General features: G+C 42.8%; 2 protein-coding genes across 7 annotated transcripts in view; one reads left to right on the top strand and one right to left on the bottom strand.

Moving 5' to 3' along the window:
• The window catches only part of SMC6 (structural maintenance of chromosomes 6), a 32,198-nt gene extending 16,232 nt beyond the window's left edge, over positions 1-15,966 (bottom strand). For 2 of the 4 annotated variants that reach the window (XM_053380917.1, XM_053380920.1), the window contains exons 1-14: positions 15,643-15,966; positions 12,126-12,333; positions 10,719-10,836; positions 10,077-10,182; positions 9,000-9,136; positions 7,439-7,500; positions 6,764-6,844; positions 5,977-6,078; positions 4,974-5,093; positions 4,791-4,889; positions 3,552-3,698; positions 3,158-3,246; positions 1,401-1,571; positions 30-208 (exon numbers count right to left, since the gene is read on the bottom strand). In XM_053380917.1, the coding sequence (XP_053236892.1) occupies positions 30-208; positions 1,401-1,571; positions 3,158-3,246; positions 3,552-3,698; positions 4,791-4,889; positions 4,974-5,093; positions 5,977-6,078; positions 6,764-6,844; positions 7,439-7,500; positions 9,000-9,136; positions 10,077-10,182; positions 10,719-10,836; positions 12,126-12,266 (1,552 nt within the window). In that variant the 5' untranslated portion in view covers positions 12,267-12,333; positions 15,643-15,966. Of the gene's footprint in view, positions 1-29; positions 209-1,400; positions 1,572-3,157; positions 3,247-3,551; positions 3,699-4,790; positions 4,890-4,973; positions 5,094-5,976; positions 6,079-6,763; positions 6,845-7,438; positions 7,501-8,999; positions 9,137-10,076; positions 10,183-10,718; positions 10,837-12,125; positions 12,334-15,642 lie in introns of those variants that run through there. The other 2 variants (XM_053380918.1, XM_053380919.1) reach the window with 2 other exon arrangements.
• A 337-nt stretch (positions 15,967-16,303) lies between these two features.
• The window catches only part of GEN1 (GEN1 Holliday junction 5' flap endonuclease), a 29,970-nt gene continuing 26,172 nt past the window's right edge, over positions 16,304-20,101 (top strand). For all 3 annotated transcript variants that reach the window (XM_053380924.1, XM_053380925.1, XM_053380923.1), the window contains exon 1: positions 16,304-16,469. The gene's annotated coding sequence lies outside the window, so the exon portion shown is untranslated. The remainder of the gene's footprint in view (positions 16,470-20,101) is intronic.

The raw sequence follows: 20,101 nt of genomic DNA, 5'->3' as shown, positions 1-20,101 counted from the left end.
AATTATTTACAAGGAGAATTATAAATTACCTACGGGTCCTAATGGTTTGTATTTAAACTGCCCCTGCTGGTGAGCCTCTTCAATTGCTTTACAGAGCTTTGGCATATAGTGTCCAAACCTTTTCAGTTGATCTGTTTTACTCTCCTTTAACTCTTTTAGCTGTCGTTGCTGAGAATCCAATATTTGCTTCAGTTCCAATTCTTCCTTCCTAAAACAACAAAGAAGCTCCTGAAATATCATGCATTATTATTAAGGCCTAGTCCATTTTATAGAAACAGGTAGCCTTTTGCACCACCTGATTGCTTATAAGGTACAATTGCTTTAGCAGGGCTTCCAAGTCAATCATTGATTCACTTTATGTGTATGCCACTTTTCCACACACAAAAACAAGCTCAAAGTGACTTGTAACAGGGTTGCATTTCAAACAAACACTACTAAACAATTTCATAGTAACATAGCAAAACAAAAATAGAATAACATACAAACAAGCACATTTGAATACTATTAATATACAGTCATGCCTTCCCGAATGGCTTTGATTTGTTGTCAAACAAATCGGCTTCTGAAAGCTGCAAACCCGGAAATAAGTGTTCCGGTTTGCGAATGTTTTTTGGAAGCTGAATGTCCAACGCAGCTTCCCGTTTGAGTGCAGGAAGCTCCTGCAGCCAATCGGAAGCCGCACCTTAGTTTTTGAACAGTTTTGGGAGTCAAATGGACTCCCAGAACGGATTAAGTTCGAGAACCAAGGTTTCACTGTAACAAGATGCCACATCCAATGACCAAAATAAGGGAGCTTCATTTCTGTACGTTTAGCCTGAAAAGGAAGAAACTGAGAGGAAACAGCCATCTTCAAATATCTAAAAGGGCTGTAACATGGAACATGGAGCAAGCTTGTTTTCTCCTGCTCTTGACAGTAGGTCCCAAACCAATGGCTTCAATTTACAAGAAAGAAGATTCCAAATAATCATCAGGAAGCTGTTTGCAAAACTGCAAGCCATTTGTATTTAATAACACATTCTCCAAATTGGTACCTTGGGTGCCCTTCTCCAGAGGAAGCTTATAAAATAACTGCTTTTATTGTTTTTCATTTTTTTAAAAAAAGATGTGTTTGTTTGCAAAGTGGGATGTCAGATGTCTTTACCAAAAAGGCAATCACCTCTACCCCTTGAAGAAAAACAACAGGGAACTGAAACTGAAACGATCCCTTGTCCCTTCCCAAAACTAACCAAGAAAGAGTTGAACATACATGCTTCTCCTCAGACAAATATGCCCGGCAGGAGAGAGCTGAATGAAGGTGCTAGCTGTGGTCCACAGAGCAAGAAAAATAAATGCTCAGAAGCCCAACTTATAGCACAAAACACAAATCAAGTAATAACGACAGTTACATCTCATAAACTTACTTAAGCCTCGCAGCCTCTTCCTTGTATGTTTTTATAGCCTCTTGAAACTGCTTTATTTGGTTATCATTTGATTCTTCTTGATCAAGAAGTGTCCTTAACTGCTCTTCCTTAGCTGCTCGTTCAATTCTTGCTTGTTTTTCCAACGTTTCAGGCTCCGAAATTTGTTCAGCACTGTAACATCATGCAAACGAAACAGTATTATATTAAAGAGCTGCTCTGGAGGAATACTTTTGTGACATACATCTTTCCTTTGGGGCAGCTTTTATGCATGCAGCATTTGAGTTTAATCAAAACTGGCTAGCCACAGTTTCACACTTGCATTTTAAAATAAACACGAATACAGATTTTAAGGCTGCATTTATAGATTTTTAAAATCCCACAGAGACTTATGTTATTTACCATTCTCTGAACTAAAGGCAGCAGCATGTGCTTTTCTACCTGCTTTTAGCAAAGCACTGTAGATTAATTATATAATTATTATTTATACATCACTCTTTGCATCTTAGAGACATCTTTCTGCCTGCAAGGAATATACACTCTAAATAGAAAATGGGGAAAACAGAGAGAGGAAACAGGGCAAGGGGTATAAAGTGGGCAGATTTATATTTGATAAAGTCTACCACCAAAGGTTTCAGAGTACACTTAGCTGTCATACAAAATGACACATCCTCTTATGGATCAGCAAGCGATGAACAAACAAGTAGCAGAAAGGAGGGGGAGACAGAAAATTATCACAAAGGAGGGAAGTAAGCAGCCAGCCCCCACACTCATCTTTATTAGAGATCAGTGCTATTTAAGGTGCTTTTACATTTCTCTAGATTCCAGTGGAGTAACCAATTTTTAAAGATCTTTACAACCCAAGCAGCAAAGGGCTCCAAAAGGGTATTTCCAAAGTGACTGAATGGGCAACAAAATAGCAAATGAGACTCTGTGTAAATAAAAGTAAGGTGCTGTTCGGGGGGGGGGGGCTAGCTTCACATCTATGCTGATGGAACTTGTGGTTCTGGTGGATAGTCCAGTAGCAGTTGTAAAATAGTAATAATATGAATAATAATAATAAAGGGCTTCTCTGGGAGATTTGTCCAATTGACAAATCATAGTACCATTATACACATAGTGTTGCTGCATTTGGAATAATGCTAAAGTACTAGTTACCCAATATCAAAAAGGGTATTTTAAATCCAGAAAAGGAAAACCAAAATGGGCGAGTGATTGTGGCACTTCTAAAAAGAAAAGCTAGCATCTTTAAGTGAGGGGGCCCTCATAAGGGTTTTCTTTTTCCTTTAATGAAGCAAGCATGCAAAAAGCATTTAAGGAGGAGTTTCTGCATGATGCAGAAGTGGCAATAAGGCTTCTGAAAAAAATAATTATCTGAAGATGGACATTAATGATTTTGCAATGAAGTTTCTAAAATAGAAGAGAAGACAGCCAGATAGAAGACTGGAGTAGTCGAAGTGTGAGATAACCAGAGCACAGTTTTAGCGGAGTTTAATAAGTAGTTAAATAAATTTAATATAATTAAGTTTAATAAGCTGATATATACTCAAGAGATAAAAAAGTTTGCTTATAATAAATTTCAACTTCTCTGTTTTCAACTTGGTCAGTCTTGTTTAAACATAGAGGAGAGATGTTTCAACTTCTTGTTTGTCATCACGTGTTTCTTACAGATAAATATATATATAGTGGTTTTGGGTAACAAAATGCCCGTTTACCCACTTCTCTTTTTGATACAACATATTTAGAAAATGAAACATTACCTGGTCTTCAGTTCCTCAATTTTTTTGCAAAGCTGTTCATGGTCTTTCACCAAGCGTTTCAATTCATTTTGAGACCGATTATATGCTGCCTTAAACAAGGAAAGCAAAACTCTGGTGAACAACTGAGTGGAACAAACTTACAGCAGAGATTGACAAAAATATTACAGCTGAAGAGCAACTTCAATCTGTTATTTCTTCTGCCTTTTTTGAAATTATACTCATTTGACCCATTACTCTGCTTTTTGATTTTACAATCCAAGACACTCAACTCTGCTGATAAAAGAATCTGTGTGTCTGATTTCAGTGCAGATCTGCACAAAATACTAAAGTATGCCTAGACCATGTGTGGCAAATTCTTACAGAACTTCTAAGTCTGAACTTTACATCTACAAACCTCTGCATCATTCTTTGCTCTTCTTTTAGATAGAACGTCTGCTTTCAAAGCAGCACATGATGGTTCTAATGCCTGAGCTTCTTCCGTTATCTTCTCTAGCTTGTCTTGCATAGTTCTGTGTTTTCCTTCTGCATCTTTTACCTTAGTCTGAAAAGACAAAACAATCAGAAATCTCATTATACCAGGGAAATTAGGTGAATGTGCAGAGACCGATCTAAAGGAAGTTGAGACAAATCAGCCATGACTTGGAACGGGAGAAAGGGTCAGCAGTTTGCAGATGAAGTATGATCACCTTTTACTTTCCAGACAACACTTCATTCTGAATTTCATTAACATAATGTCAGGCCTCTGGTTTTAACTGGGAACCCTTACAGCTGAGCCTAATACAAACTGATGGGCAGCCTAGCACTGTGAGTACTTCAATCTTGGAGTCCTCTTCTGACACAAAGGAGGGCCAGGGTATCCATCCCAGCCCCCTTGGGCAAGATGAAGCCCCTGGCAAAAATACCAGGAAGATGTTCTTGCCCTCTTCTGATCAACTAAGCAGCATCGTATCCAAGCTACACTTTAGGTTCTGGCCAGGGATGGCAGCCAACCAGAGGTGGTTTGAGTAGACCTATCGATTGCTTTGGCCTGGCTGTGGTATCCACTCTTGACCAAATGGTTGTCTCAACTTGGCTTCATTAAAGGACACATGTAAACAAAAAAATCAGCTCGAATGCCAAATATTACAGGGCAGTAATAGGAACACTGAATTATTTTCTACAAAATATTTGTTGATCATTTATTAGATTATATACAAAGCCGATCAAAGCTGACACGTAACTCAAAGTAACTCAAAACTGAGATATTTGCTTTTCCAGTCTTTTAAATGCAATTTACTTATATGAGAAAGCTCACAAGCAGCACACATTTAATTAGATGGCCAAATAGCTCATGCAAGGGCATTCATGTGGACCTGTACAAAAGCATCTGTTCTTTCTTCTTGTGATCCTTGCATGAAGGCTAAGGCTTTGATGAGAAGTGACAATAAAGCAGCTTGCTTAACAGATCTGACATTTTGTGATGCAGTCTCAGAAGACACCAGTCACACTAACCTATTTTTTAAAGTGTACAGGTAAGATTTTAAAACTGGCTGTGTTAGTCTCGCCAAGTCATTAAAGAAACAAAAACAATGCTTCACTTGAACAAGAGAATCAAAGCAATTCAAGTCAGTATTTGCAATAAATGCATATATACCTGCCATTCTTTCACTTTCTCCACAAATTTTCCAGTTCTCGCTTCTAGAGCACCAATATCATCTCTGAGTGTTTCAACTTCATTTTCAGTGTCTCTCACCTAAAATTTAAGATTAATGTAAGCATCACACAATAAATATCACACAATTTAAACCCATATATAGGTACTGAAACAACAAATTACCATTGCCCAAGCTATTTGGTGCTGTAACTTCTTCAGTTCATTTTGCATTTCACTCACAAAAGCAATACTTTTGTAACGATCCTCCTTCTCCAAATAACGCTTCCGAAGTTCTTCAAGATACTAAGGAGAGACACAAAATGTTGTTGGAGATGACAGCAGTACAGATACTAGGACCATTTCTTAGTGTTTACTAGGGACAGAAGAAACCCAGAGGAGCTGTCTAGGAAGCTCAGTATCAGATTATGTATGTTACTAAATGTTTTACTGCATCTGTGCATTGTTTCTTTAAGTTGCAGTTGTGTTTTTACAAAATCATTTGTATGAGATTCTGTTGTAATTGCTTTTGCTTGTTTGCACAAAATCTTTAACAAAATAGTATATATTTTTTAAAAGTGTTTTATATATTTTTTAATAGTATATATTTTTTAAAAGTGACTATGGTGCTTCATGAAGCATAAATTAGTGTTAGGAATTTATTTTGTAGGACTAAAAGGTAAAGATAAAGGACCCCTGACAGTTAAGTCCAGTTGCAGATGATTCTAGGGTTGCGGCGCTCATCTCGCTTTACAGGCTGAGGGAGCCGGCGTTTGTCTGCAGACAGTTTTTCTGGGTCATGTGGCCAGCATGACTAAGCCACTTCTGGTGTAACAGAACACCGAAACCAGAGCAACGCACAGAAACGCCGTTTACCTTCCCGGCGGAGCAGTACCTATTTATCTACTTGCACTTTTTTTTGCATGCTTTCAAACTGCTAGGTTGACAGGAGCTGGGACTGAGCAACGGAAGGTCACCCTGTCACGGGGATTCAGACCGCCTACCTTCTGGTCGGCATGCCCAAGAGGCTCAATGGTTTAGACCACAGCACCACCCTTGTCCCTTCTTTTTATAGGGCTACTGGTCTTATTTTAGCACTTCTCAGTGAACCTAGAACCAGGCTGGGGGAGGTGGAGTTTCATAATCCAGTATGTGGGCCTGGGAGACATAACATTACTGTTTATAATACCTTTGCTCCTTGTTCAATCTGATCATGAGTTCTTGCTTTGGTTTCCATAATGTATGCATAATCTTCTTTCATCTGCTCCAACTGTGTTGCCTTCATAAAGAACTAATGCAAGAAAACACAAGTTCATGTTCTATAACTGATTTTCTAAAAGACTAAGAATTATGAATGCAGTCCATTTATACTTACACATTTCATCAAAGCCCTAGTTACCCGCTCCACCCACCTCACTCAGCATGTGCACGATAAGAACATAAAGAAGCAGCACTATGGCTATCCACTGAATGTAAATTTTGTGCATGCTTCCAATATACTCATCAAGCCCTTCAAGTTGCTCAAGATCTGAATAATAAGAACACACATGGACTTTCCATTCCTTAGAGTGGTGTGCTGTGCTTCTCAAAACAAGGAAGAGTCATGTCCAATAGATTTGGTGGCATCTGTTTGTCTCAAGAGACAATGGAATGTGCTTCCAAGGGTGAAGTCATTAGCAGCACTGAAGTGACCTCCTTGGGGCACAAGCCTAGGCAGTGCGAATGGAGGTCCTGGGCTGCCGAGACAACAAGGCCCCCCTCCCTCGGCTGCGATGATGTGGTCCAAAGGAAAACAGAACAATATGTTTGGAACCAGCTGGGCATACGGACAGCTTCTAGGTGGGTGGGGACCAAAGATGGACAAACTACCCCAGAAGAAGCACAACATGTCCCCCACCAGAGGTACTACCCCTCTACTAACACCCCATACACTCCCCAATGGATTACTGACAACATCATATGGTAGTTTTGTTTACCTTGTATTTGTCACCTTCATTTTTAGATTGCAAGAACTGTTTGCTCATTTCCTGAGTGAGTATAGATACAGGATTATCCACCTGCAACAACAAAAGTCACTTACTATTTTGTTTATCTTTGGCAAGTATTTTAGATGTAATATTTAAGTAAGCAGTCACTTGAAATTCAGAAATTCTCTTCAGCATCCATTGCAAGACAAGATAAATTATTATTATGGTTGTAACACTATCTCAAAGCGTAACGGCTTTCAATTAACTACATAAAAGTTCATGAAGATTTTCCTTTACGGCACCTTTACTATTTTAAGAATTTGAGAAGTCACAAACAGCTCGCAGAAAAAGGATGTCAGAAGAGCTTTAACGGGCAAGTTTGTTTTTAAAATGCAAATGCAACTTCCACATAACCATTGGCCACAATCCAGAGAACTACACTGCAAACAGTATGCCCAGAAGAACCTTTTGACAATACTCTCAGTCACTACCACCCAAAACCAGTTTCTCGTGACGCACGAAAAGTTGCTATAAGAGTTTGAGCATAGGGGCTTCAATTCAAGGAGGGGAGGAATCATAAGCTGCAGTAACTGGCTACATACCCTTAAGCAAAGAGCATCAAAACCATTTTTTTTTAAATCATCTATTAGGTGTATATGTAGAAGTAAACAAATTTAGACTTACCTGGATATTAAAGTGATCTAGGATGGCAGTTAATTCTTCCTTCTTGGATGAAATTATGGCACCTGAATATAAAAGTGAGAATAAACCATAATCAGATTTTTAAAATTACTACGTAACACCAATTAAATTATACCACTGAGGTTGGGGGGCAAATCAACTCTCTGGCTGTGGCTCCAGCCAGGACCACTAATGTACCGTGGAAAGCACTGTTGCTTTTTTATGAACTTGTACTGTAAAAGCAGAGGAGGGGCCAGAGGAGCTTGCTCTGCAGCTACTGCCAAGGCTTTCTCCTATTATGTTATCACTTGTTTATGTTTAGAAAAGCAGTGGATTTCTACACTTTCCACTTCCTCTGTGAAGTCATAACAAAGGGGGGGTAGGGCATGGCACCAGAGGGAGACATGCAAAGCAAGAAAACTTAAGTGGGAGACAGAAGGTGACTTGAAGGAACAAAATTGAAAGGCCTTTTTTATTTAAACAACAGCAAAAGTGCACGATAGGGGAAAGAATAGAGAAGACGACTCGCACCAAGGATGACAATCTGACAAAAAGAAGAAGAGAAACAATCCTGAGTTTTCCTAGTGTGCCCCTTTAAGAAATTGTTTGAGCTTCCCTATGTACAATTTAGATTAAAACTGATGTAATACTGATGATCAGGCTGGGGCATGCAGATGGACTAGTAACATTGACAGGGAAGCCCGAGGAGTGAAAAACCAGGCCAATCCTTCTGACTTATTACTATGCCTACAACGTCGTGGTAAAAAGGTAAAGGTAAAGGTACCCCTGCCCATACGGGCCAGTCTTGACAGACTCTGGGGTTGTGCGCCCATCTCACTTAAGAGGCCAGGGGCCAGCGCTGTCCGCAGACACTTCCGGGTCACGTGGCCAGTGTGACATCGCTGCTCTGGCGAGCCAGAGCTGCACACGGAAACGCCGTTTACCTTCCCGCTGGTAAGCGGTCCCTATTTATCTACTTGCACCCGGGGGTGCTTTCGAACTGCTAGGTTGGCAGGCGCTGGGACCAAGCAACGGGAGCGCACCCCGCTGCGGGGATTCAAACCGCCGACCTTTCGATCGGCAAGCCCTAGGCGCTGAGGCTTTTACCCACAGCGCCACCCGCGTCCCACCAACGTCGTGGTAGACACCAGTATAATGCAGACACAATCCTATCATTACTCTTGCTAATGCCGAAGCAAGCCAAAGCAGTCCAACAAAAAAAATATTGAGCAGTACAAGGTATCTGCATGCTCATGTTATACCAACATTTACAAGAGGATACAGGAGGCTCACAACTTATGTGGGGGTTACGTTCCAGGGGTCGTGCCTAAAATTGCAGAGTCAATAGGTTCAATGTCAGGTAGGATTGTCAACTTCATTTTTCCCAGAACCCCACCCCCTTTTTCATTTTGTTCAAAAAAAATGCCATGCAGGTAAGCCTGAATACATACAAGTTAAATGCACACAAGCTATGGGCTTACTGTATTTAAGAAAGAAGGCAGCTCACCTCACGTTTCTTCTAAAAATAGAGCTTCTTTGAATACTTCATAAAAATTAAAAGTACCTGTGCTGCTTTTCAGTTTGTAATTACGATGTCCTTCCAAGTTTATGCGTTGACTGATGGTGATAGAGTCACCATACTGCTGTGGTTTAAACGCATCTTCACCTCGGTTTCGCAGCGTTATTGAAACATCTGCAGAACTGAAGACAAAAAATGAGCTGATTTTAATTAACATGTAAATTCAAGAAATTATCTTTTTAACCAAGTTCAAGGTGTTGCCAGTAGCATATAAAGCCCTTAACAACTTGCAACCAGGTCACCTATGAGATTGCCTTACCCAACATGTGCCCACTAGACTGCTTCAATCGGCAGAATTGGCAATACTACAGGTGCCAAATTAGACCCATTCCGCAGCGGTAAAGTGTGGCAGCACCTGCACTTTGGAACTCCCTGCCTCTTGAGATCAAGCAGGCCCCTTCACTGTACTCTTTCTGGTGCCTGCTACAAACATTATTGTTTAGACAAGCCTACCCAGGAGCTTAGAAGTTGAGGAGATTTTAATCTGTTTTAGTATTTTAACTTTTTGTATGTTTAAAAGCATGGCTGTGCATTTTTCTTGATTTTATTGTTTTATCTTTTTTGTAAACCGCTTTGAGCTTCTTTTACAATCATGCAGTGTATTTTATGAAATAATAAATAAGTACTCTAAGCCTTATGCCAAGGAAGATATTATTTTTAATCCACAGTACGCAACACCTTTGTAAAAATGAGCACAAATAACAGTAAACAGTGTCCAATGTTTCTAGACCAGGAGGCAGGGTAAGAAAAAAGGCATAACCTAACACTCAAGCCATAACATCTGCAGACTGCAACAATTCCAAGATGGACTGGAGGAGTTGTACAGACTTATGATTAACCTCTCCTGGGAACTAACAAATGGCTGACACTGGCCTCAAAGATTGCTGACACCACAAATGGTTGGTGTAGGTAGCTAGCCAATATGCATTACTCTTGCAGAGATCTCATCACCTGACACTGGCCTCAAAGATTGCAGAGTATTTCTGGAGGAACAGGAAATTCTTCCCTCCATCCCTGGTACTGTTCTTACTCGTTCTGCCTTAATACTGGATTTTGACTTACCTCTGTCCATCTTTCACAAATACTTTCAAAGATGTTCCTCGATTTGTCACTGTAGCTTTTCCTCCAAGACCAACCATGAGGGCTGTTAGCACAGCACTCTTCCCACCTGAATGAAGCAACATTTATTAAGCTCTTAATAGTTGGCAAGCTATTTTTAAGGCAGCAAAAAATGGCTCTTATTCTTTTCTTTTTTTAAAAGACCATTCCTCCCCTTCCCTTATTTTTCTTTTTAAAAAAGACCATTCCTAAAGAAGCTACTGGGTTATAAAGCATGTGATTACATAACATAAAAACACTGTTCCAAAGAAACGCTTAAATACATATAAGAATAATGACCACTCATAAGAGAGGCTTTCTCTTTTTGATTTGGGGGTTTTCTTTTCCCCCTTCCCCATAATCTTCTGCTGTTCCTTCTCTCCAAGCATCTTATCTCTCATATGTATCTTAGTTATTGTTTGAGAGGTACTAAATTTGCTTCTTTATTGTTTGTAATCTTTTATATGTATTTTATTAGTGTTCTATTCTGCTTTTTGTTCAGACAAACTGGTATATTAGAAATTCATAAATAAGAAATATGCTACAGAATGGAAGAAATGCCAATATTATAATTTTCCATATGATTTAAAATAATAAAAAACTTACTTCCATTATTTCCAACTATAAAATTGACATTGGGTCCAAATTTGAAGGGGCCCAGCATTGAATGGCACATGAAATTCTTCAGCTGGATACTTTCAATTATTCCAACTTCTCCTGACACCTACAGATACATTACAAAGATGTTTAACACTGATCACCCATCTTTTGTACACAAACAGAAAGTCACAGATCATCACAATGCTTGCATATTTTTAACAATACCATGGGGTGTCTGAATAATCCTTACTAGAACATTCAGCTCTCATTTGCCATTTCCCCACACAATTAAAGTAGTAGCCTAAATAGCAGATCACAAACTGTGTCCAATGAGTCTCCCTAAAAAACGTGAGAGCAATGGTAAAGCCCAAGTGCAACTAACGAAATATAAAGAGATATTTTGCCTGAAAGTATCCACTTTAGGCCCAGGGATAAGGAAGTTGAGTGAGCAGGTAATAATGAACTCCTCTGCATTTTTGTCACGTGCAAGGCAGTTTCAGTCAAGCCACACTTACCATAATATCTGGTGTTCCATATACAATACAGTGGTACCTCAGGTTAAGTACTTAATTCGTTCTGGAGGTCTGTTCTTAACCTGAAACTGTACTTAACCTGAAGCACCACTTTAGCTAATGGGGCCTCCTGCTGCCGCTGCTGCACGATTTCTGTTCTCAACCTGAAGCAAAGTTCTTAACCCGAGGTAACATTTCTGGGTTAGCTGAGTCTGTAACCTGAAGCGTATGTAACCCAAGGTACTACTGTACTTGAAAAACTACCTCCTTCCTTACAGATGCTCTGGGGTGCAAAGACTGACCAATGACCAGACTCAGCATAAGGCATCATTCTTAATGGTTTTGAAGAGTTCATTGCACAGAGCATACTCAACTTGCACCCTGCAAGCAGGTAGTCATACATACACTGTGCCATAGTACCCACACCCTTGCTTCTAACCTTTCATTATCTGTTTTTTGTTTACTGGGCTTATTCAGTATGAAAGTTTAAATCTGTAAGATAAAAAGGGAGAGGGTTGACTGGCATGGCCTCCTCCTCAAAGGTACTTAACTTTTCTACCCATGGCTAAGTTCCACCAACTTCTGCCGCAGACAGGTGAGAGTTCAACTTTTAAATCAGGCTCTCAAGTTAATGGAAACTTAAAAGACCCCTGGAAATGGCTATAACAAAATCTGACAATAAGCGGTAATTAAGGAGATGTAGAAATCTGGCTCCAAGCATGCAATCCCCTATTCCAACTTTAGTACTTACTATCAGTAGATAGTAATTACCTTCTCCTACCACAGGTGCTTAACTTACATGTCCCGTCCCGTCCCCGTCCCCCATGCTTGTCTGATCATCAATAGTTTCATTTTTCTCTCAGGCATAATATAAAACCACATTGTGGGACAAATTGCTTACCGGCTGTGAGTAGTAACCGCTGTCACTCTGTAGCTGTGACAACTCCTCTTCGTTAGGGTCATCATCAGAATCAAATGTGGCTTGCCTAGGTCTTTTTTCAGATGATGATGCTGAAAAGCTTCTCTCTTTTCTCTTTGACATATTGGCCTCTGTGCTTACAGAAATTCTTTTGGAAATATTTCATCAGAAATCTGGCAAATTTCTGGCGCTGTAATGTTGGGGAAGTGGAGGGAAAGTTAATGAAACTATATAATAAATGTTTCCTTATTTTATAGTATTCAACGTACAAGCACCCTGGCCAACAAATTAAAATGTAAGGCAAACCCACTCAGTCACCCAGACCAGCCACGTAATCGGACGGGCAAGGGCAATAGAGGGGAAAACGTACAAGCACCCTGGCCAAAAATTAAAATAAAACGCATAGTCACCAAGGCAGAGGCAGGGAAAGGAAAAACGCACGGGGAGAGAAAACGCACAGTGCAGCGAAGAGAAGAGGGAGAAAGAAAGACGGAGCCACACTCACACTCAGACCTCGCTGGGGGCAGAGAGACCACGTGCTGGGCAAGGGAACAAGCTGCAGCTTAAGAAAGGTAACAGACAAACTGGAGAGCCCACATGCCAGGAGTGGGGGGAAATAGAAGGTTAAATGTAGGTTTTTATACGGAAAAGAGGACACAGAAAGGCAGCTTGCGAAAACTAATGCAGCTTGTGAACCTGGATGCTTAGGTTTTTAAAAGCAGTAAAGCAATGAGCGCACGCAAGCCTCCTAAATTTAAAAGGCAAGCCAGGAACCAAGAAGCCTCCACACACACACACACACACACACACCCGACTCCAAACCTCGTGGCTGAGCTCTTCCCTGCGATGACTCGCAACGAGAAGGCGGAAAATGAGGCGGAATGGCTGGCACAGCAGTAAGTTAAACTGCAAACCACGCCCCCTCCAAACCGCCCGGTTGGGCGCTTACCTGTGGGCGTGGTGTGCCAGCCAGGTGAGTGGGGCAGGGGGCGTAACGCCCCCTGCGTGACGCAGAAATTGCGTCGCGCCCACAACACCTCCCCTCTTGGAGGAGAGGCTTTACTGTAGTTGTTAAGTTTTATTCTTTTAAGAGTATATGCCTGTTAGCCTAACCTCCCTCTACATTTTGTGGGGGTTAAATGAAAAGAACCATGTATGCCACCTTGTGCTCCTTGGAGAAAAAGATGAAATATAAATGCAATTAACAAATAATAAAAAAGCAGATTTCATAAGCCTGCACTTTCCAGCTTTAAACCAAAGGAATTTTCCTTTGATTGCCATGTGGGAGTAACTGAACATTACTTCTAAGTAAATATGCACAAAATTAGGCTGCTTGGTTTTTTTTAATTTATGCTTTATAATGGAGATGCCAATAATTTAAATTATCATTTTTTACCTGGCATGTGTTCTTGCACTTTTTTCTTTTGTAATGTACACTCCATGGTTCTCATATTAAGGCTTTGGTTCTGTTGTATCACAACTTCCTTGGCACTGAAATACGCAGTATAGTACCTTGCATTGAATATCTAGATAGGATATTTAGATACTGAATATCTACAGCCAGAGCAACATGGACAGGCAGAGTCCATGAATGCCCCACCACCTCTCTTACATGGGCCAATGAGCCAGCACTTCAGCTGCCTCGAGGAGCCTGACCATGTGAGGGTTTATCAACTAAACAGAAAATGAGCCTTGCATCCTGGTTTTGGGTGAGCAAGCAAAGGCTGCTATGAGTTAAATTTTTGTTGAAAGAAAGAAATAACTATGCACTCTACACTCCGGATTTGTGTAGTTTACTCCTTATGCCTTTTCTTCTCCTGAAGATCTCCTGAAAGGCAGCAGAGCTTTAGGATATGAGTTTTCCTTCTCTTAGATGGCCAACCTTCCCAGGTTGACAACACACCTGCCCCTCATGTCCCTCTACAACACATACAGAAACCGCCTTTCCACAGGACCCACTATTGGTCTCATCCACTCAATCTGCCAGAGCCTGTCTTTGCATGTAGGGACAGTCCCTAACTCACTGAGGGTTCAAGACCCATCAGCTACCACCCCCTGGTTTACTACCCATGTATTTTCCTAATTATACCTAAACAAGCCCTTATCAGGTTACAATGCTGGGGGGGGGGGGGAGAGACGACTAATGATTAGTGCAGGAAGAACACAGGCATCATGACCAATAGACCCTGGCAACCTTATCCTCTGAATTTGCCTAACCCTCTTCTTAAAAATAAATCAATTTTTATTTTCCATTTATATACTTTACAATTATTTTTGAAATTGTAACATTTTCAATTTCGACTCCCTTCCCCCTCTTTCTGGAGTTCCTTACATTTATTTTCGTCTTTTCCTGCATACTTCAAATTGTCTTTACTTCTTTTATCTGTCTGTTCTAAGATATACCATATATACATACACATACACATTCATATACACAGTACACATAAAAATATACAAATATATATACATATGCATGTATATGTATATATCTCGCTCTCTGTGTATATATATATATATATATATGTATAAACACAGATATGTACGTGTGTGTGTGTGTGTATATAGATATATATATGTGTGTGTGTGTGTGTGTGTATCTATTAATTTTATATATATATATATATATATATATATAATTGGCAGGGACGCGGGTGACGCTGTGGGTAACACCTCAGCGCCTAGGAATTGCCGATCGTCAGGTCGGCGGTTCAAATCCCCGCGGCGGGGTGCGCTCCCGTCTTTCGGTCCCAGCGCCTGCCAACCTAGCAGTTCGAAAGCACCCCGGGTGCAAGTAGATAAATAGGGACCGCTTACTAGAAGGAAGGTAAACGGCGTTTCCGTGTGCTGCGCTGGCTCGCCAGATGCAGCTTCGTCACGCTGGCCACGTGACCCGGAAGTGTCTGCGGACAGCACTGGCCCCCGGCCTCTTAAGCGAGATGGGCGCGCAACCCCAGAGTCGGACACGACTGGCCCGTATGGGCAGGGGTACCTTTACCTTTTTATGTATATAATTAAAAAAACACTGTAGGTTTTACTAATAATCATGCCCATGTCTTAATCTGTTTCCTTTTTTGTAAATACTCAATAAACCACCTCCATTCCTTTCTGTTCTCCCGGTTTCTCATTCTTCTGGCAAGTTTCGCCATTTCCGCATACACCCTTCGTTACTGTATCCTACCTTCTTTTGTCGTGGCCTTACCCTCTTTTTAAAAACATCTCAGCCTCTTTCGGAAGCCGCTTCCATAGTTCTAGCTATGCCCTCTTTCTAGTCTGCCCTTGGCCTGACAATACAGTACTCGGGAGCCACTTGATCAGGGCTCCCTGTGTTATTAATGAGGCAAATGTTTCCTCTTTAATGTCTCATTCCCCCCCCCCCAACCCCTCGCCTAGCTTTTTATTGAACGTTGGGGGGGGTTGTTTTTGTAAAGACGCTTAGCGGCAAGAAAATGAGTCCAATGAATTTCACTAATAACAATAACAATAATAAGTTAAGGCTTACCTCTTGAAACTCAAAAATTAAAGAAAGCAGGCGACCTAATTCTCCCCTTTTCCTTCTTCGCCACTCACCTCAGGAACAGAAAGCGAAACCACGCAGCTGGCGCTTCAGCGGGAAACCGTTGAAAGGCTTCGCGCCTGCGCACGACGCCCCGGGGCGCGAGAGCGGCGAATCCCCTCCCCGCGCCATCCAATCAGCGGCCGCCGCGCGCTGCGCGAGCGAGGACGACGCGCGTCTTTACGCTTCCTTTCTTTTTTCCCTTTTTCTTTTTTGCCTCTCCCAACGGCAAAGCCCCGCGTCGAGTGGCCTTAGGGCGCATGCGCTGTTCTGGCAAGGAGAAAGGAAAGAGGGTTAGTGTCAAGCTCTTCCTTCCTGTAGTCGCTTCCGGCTCCCATCCGAAGGGCGCCATGTGCGGGGAACTGGCCTAACGTGACGACGATAGAGATAGAAATAGAAATGAAAAGAGAAGGAGATGGTAGAGAAAGAGCCCCTCTGATCTCACGCAAAACACTCGAGGGCGTCCAACCCCGCTTTCTTGACACGGGTTTCGCCCACCTACCACCCACCTTCAACTGCGAACCAGAAATGTGAGGCATGCCGCTTCCTTCCCCTCAGCGGCAGGCCGTCCGATTCCGCCGTTCTGGCCCCTCCCTCCCGCTTACGTCACGGTTTCGCGCACGCGCGCTTGGCGCCCGCGGAATTACGAACGTCGGCGCTTGGGTACCGTTGTTCGCCTCAACGCGGAAGGGCCCGCGACGCTGACGCCGCCGCCGTGTCGTCTGAGGGACCCAGATGGGTCTGCGCCCACAGAGTCGGCTCGGCTCCCTTCGGTGAAATCTCTCTTTTCCTCACAGGGCGACTCGCAAGAACCTTTCCTAGAGCCATAGGCTAGTAGAGTTGGAACGAGACACCCTAGGGTCATCTAGTCCAGCCCCCTGCTGGACATCTCAGCTGAAGCTTCCGTGACAGGTGGCCATCCAGCCAAGGAAGGAGAATCCAACACTTGCTGTCAGAAAGAAAGGACTTCTGGAGGTTGGTTGGTCAGTCGCACCAAGAACCATAGCTGTCAACGTTTCCCTTTTTTTCAGGGAAATTCCCTTATTCCGAATAGGATTCCTCGGAAGAAAAGGGAAAAGTTGACAGCTATGCCAAGAACGCGAGTCTTGCGGGACCTCTAAAGACCCTAACGTAGAGTTACCAGACTTTTTTCAATAAATCCAGGGACACTTTTTAAAAAAATAATAATAATTTAAAATGGTTTTTTTATTTTGAAAAGAGAAAAAAAATAAGAAAAAAAGTCAACACCACAGATCAAAGTTTGTTTTAAAACTGAGCTTGGTTAATTTAAAAACAAACAAAAAAACCCCACCATGCAGTGTATTAAATCCGGTGGAAGAAACGTGTAGGTGTGTTTGAAAGAATCCGAGCGTTTTTCCTTCGCCCCCACTTAAACTCCTTTCCTGCATCCAGTTAGCCTATGGTTACCAGGTTTTTTTCAATGAAGCCTGGCTCCAGACTGCTGAGACTGCCGCTGCCACGTTTCCCGGGACATTTAATGAAATCCGGGGATGGAATTTGTCTGGGAACAGATTTGCAAATTCGGGGACTGTCCCCAAGAACCAGGTAAATCTGGTAACCCTACCCTAACAGGTTTATTATGGCATAAGAAGCTGTTGTGGACTAGAGTCTGCTTCACCAATGGCACAAAAAGAGTCCTGCACTTCAAGGGGTCGGACTAGATGACCCAGGGGGTGTCCCTTCCAACTCTACAATTGTGTGATTCTCAGATGTTACCCTCTTTTGGCAGGTGCAGCAGGGAAACGATTCTAAGAGCGCAGGGGTGTTTGCGTGTGTTAAGTTGGCAAAGCTTTTGCCCAACGTTTTTTGGATCGTGCTACTGGGCTGCGACCTGATGTGCACTTACTTGGAAGTAACAGTAATAATAATAATAATAATACCCTGCCCATCTGAATGGGTTTCCCCAGCCACTCTGGGCGGCTCCCAACAGAATGTTAAAAACATGATAAAACATCAAATATTAAAAACTTCCCTAAACAGGGCTTCCCTCAGTTGTCCTTCACAAGTTAACACAGCCTTACATGGCAATCTTCTGAACGCAGCAGGGCTTGCTTGTAAGTAAAAGGCATAGGATTATGCTGCCAGTTATGGATCCTCAAAATTGCAGTCTCCACGCTCGCATTTTACACAGCATTTCCAATTGGAATTCTCCAATGGAAACTAAATGGAGTTGACTCCCTGCTGTATGCAGTATCAGTCTCTACGTTGATGTGGGTATCATTGTTGTTTTCTTTTAAGAAGGCCTAGGCACTTATATTATTGTTATATGATGGGGGGCTGCTCTAGATGTCATCTTAGGGTTCCTCCTAAGCCTATGGTTTACTGTTTGTGAAGTGGGGCTCTGTAGAAAGAGAGAATATGAAAGTCGCCAAGCCAATCTCTTTGTCCAGTTAAGGGTTCTGGCCAAGTCCACTGAGTAGATCTTGTCATGGCCACACCGAAGATTCTTGAGTAAGCTTAGCAGTCAAGGAATAAGAGGAGAAATCCTCTTGGGAATCACAGCTTGGTCAAGTTGAAAGGACTCTGTGAATTGAAAACAGAGACTTATGTACCCATGTTAATGATGAAAATCCATTAATAAAAACAAATTTAATAGCTAAAGTTGCAAGAAGCAAAGAATAGGAATAAACGGATAGTTCTCCAAATGAATAACGAGAGGTAGAAAGTTGATTCCCACAAGGATTGGTATTGGCACTTACCGTATTTTTCGCTCTATAGGACGCACTTTTCCCCCTCCAAAAATGAAGGGGAAAATGTGTGTGCGTCCTATGGAGTGAATGCAGGCTTTTGCTGAAGTCTGGAGAGCGAGAGGGGTCGGTGCACACTGACCCCTCTCGCTCTCCAGGCTTCAGGGATAGCCACCTGAAGCCTCCGGAACACAGCGGGGGAGGAGGAGGAGCGCCGTCCAGGTTCCCCGCGCAGCCGTCTTGCCCCCTGCCTTGCCCCGGGCGGCAGCGTCCCGGTGCCTCTTTCCTCCACGGCAGCCATAGCAGCGGCGGCGGGGTGGAGCAAGATGCACAGGCAGGACAGGCGGCGGCCGCCGGGAGCCCAGTAGGAAGTTGTTCGAGCTGACATTCTCCGCCCGCCCCCATCCGGGCTGGGTGAGGCGGGCAAGCGGTGCGTCTCTCCCCCCCTTTCTGGAGCGCACGGCCAATTTGGGAGGGAAGGGACGCTCTTCCGGGGTGGGGGATCTGCTCCTGGTTGCACCGCCGTTGCATTGGGGGAGGATGCGAACCTGAACGAGGAAGCAGATCCTGTGCGGGGCTGCACCGAGGAAAGGCGCGCTGCGTCAAAGGTTCCTATTGAACTCAATGGCGCTCGCGCTTAGTTCGCAGGGCCAGAGGGCAAGCCTCTCTGGTCTACTCAGAAGCAAGTCTCAGCGATGCTGAGGGAATCTCACTCCCAAGATAAGTGTGCCGGCTGTTGCAGCCTCAGGCGCAGCAATCCAACTGTAGCTGCGCTTGATGGCACGCTTAGCTCACGTGGGAACGAAACCAAAATCAGGGACGGCGAAGCTGTGACGTTCCGGGTGTTGCTGGGCTACAAATCCCATCACCGCTGGCTGATGGGAGCTGGAGCCCAACAATATATGGAGGGCTACATCCTCCCCACAACCTATATGTGGAAAAGAACTACGAAAAAGGGGGAGAGAGAGATACTAGGCTATCAGAGATCGCAAAGCTCTTGCAAACTATTTTTAGCTGAGCTGAGAACTGGTCCTTAAACGTGCTCATAAACCATGCAAGCAGCTTTAAATTTCACTTCTGCTTTTTCTTGAAATAAAGAGAAGCAGGACAAACTAAAAGGGAACTCTGCACTGGTGGGACATTTAAATGTCTTGCTTTAGCCCTTTTGCAAAGAGGAATTTAAAATGCAGCATAGGTTTTTCTGGTGTTTTCTTTTTTTACCACCCTGGCATCTTTCATGTTTAATAAAAGTGTTCTTGGTGAGATATGGAAGAAGAAAAAAGCAGAGATGGAGAGCTGTGCAGTGCCTCTTCAGCCAAGTGGGAGGAGAAATGGAAGGGGCTCCGTTTCTCCTGCCGCTTCGCTGAAGGGGCGCTGAGCAGAGAGGGGGAGAATTTTTTCCCTTTGTTCTCCCCCTCTAAAACAAGGTGCGTCCTGTGGTCGGGAGCGTCCTATAGTGCGAAAATTACGGTACTTTGGGAAGTCAATACACACAGGTGAATCATGAGCAGGCTGGTCTAAAAGCAACAGCCCAGCAGACCATGCAAGAGGGATGCCAGTCAATTCCTATGTTTCAGCAAAGGGTGCTTTTCTGTAGCTCTAATGCTATACACATTTCCGTCCATTAGATGGCACTGCTTCTATTTTTTTTGGTCAAAGGTGTCCTAGTGAATTCCTTTTTCACCAAATTTCAGTTG

This window comes from Podarcis raffonei, chromosome 3, assembly GCF_027172205.1.
Source record: "Podarcis raffonei isolate rPodRaf1 chromosome 3, rPodRaf1.pri, whole genome shotgun sequence".
NCBI classification, from domain to species: Eukaryota; Metazoa; Chordata; class Lepidosauria; order Squamata; family Lacertidae; genus Podarcis; species Podarcis raffonei.
Note: the sequence above shows the minus strand (reverse complement) of the source record. Positions and strands in the feature narration are given on the sequence as shown.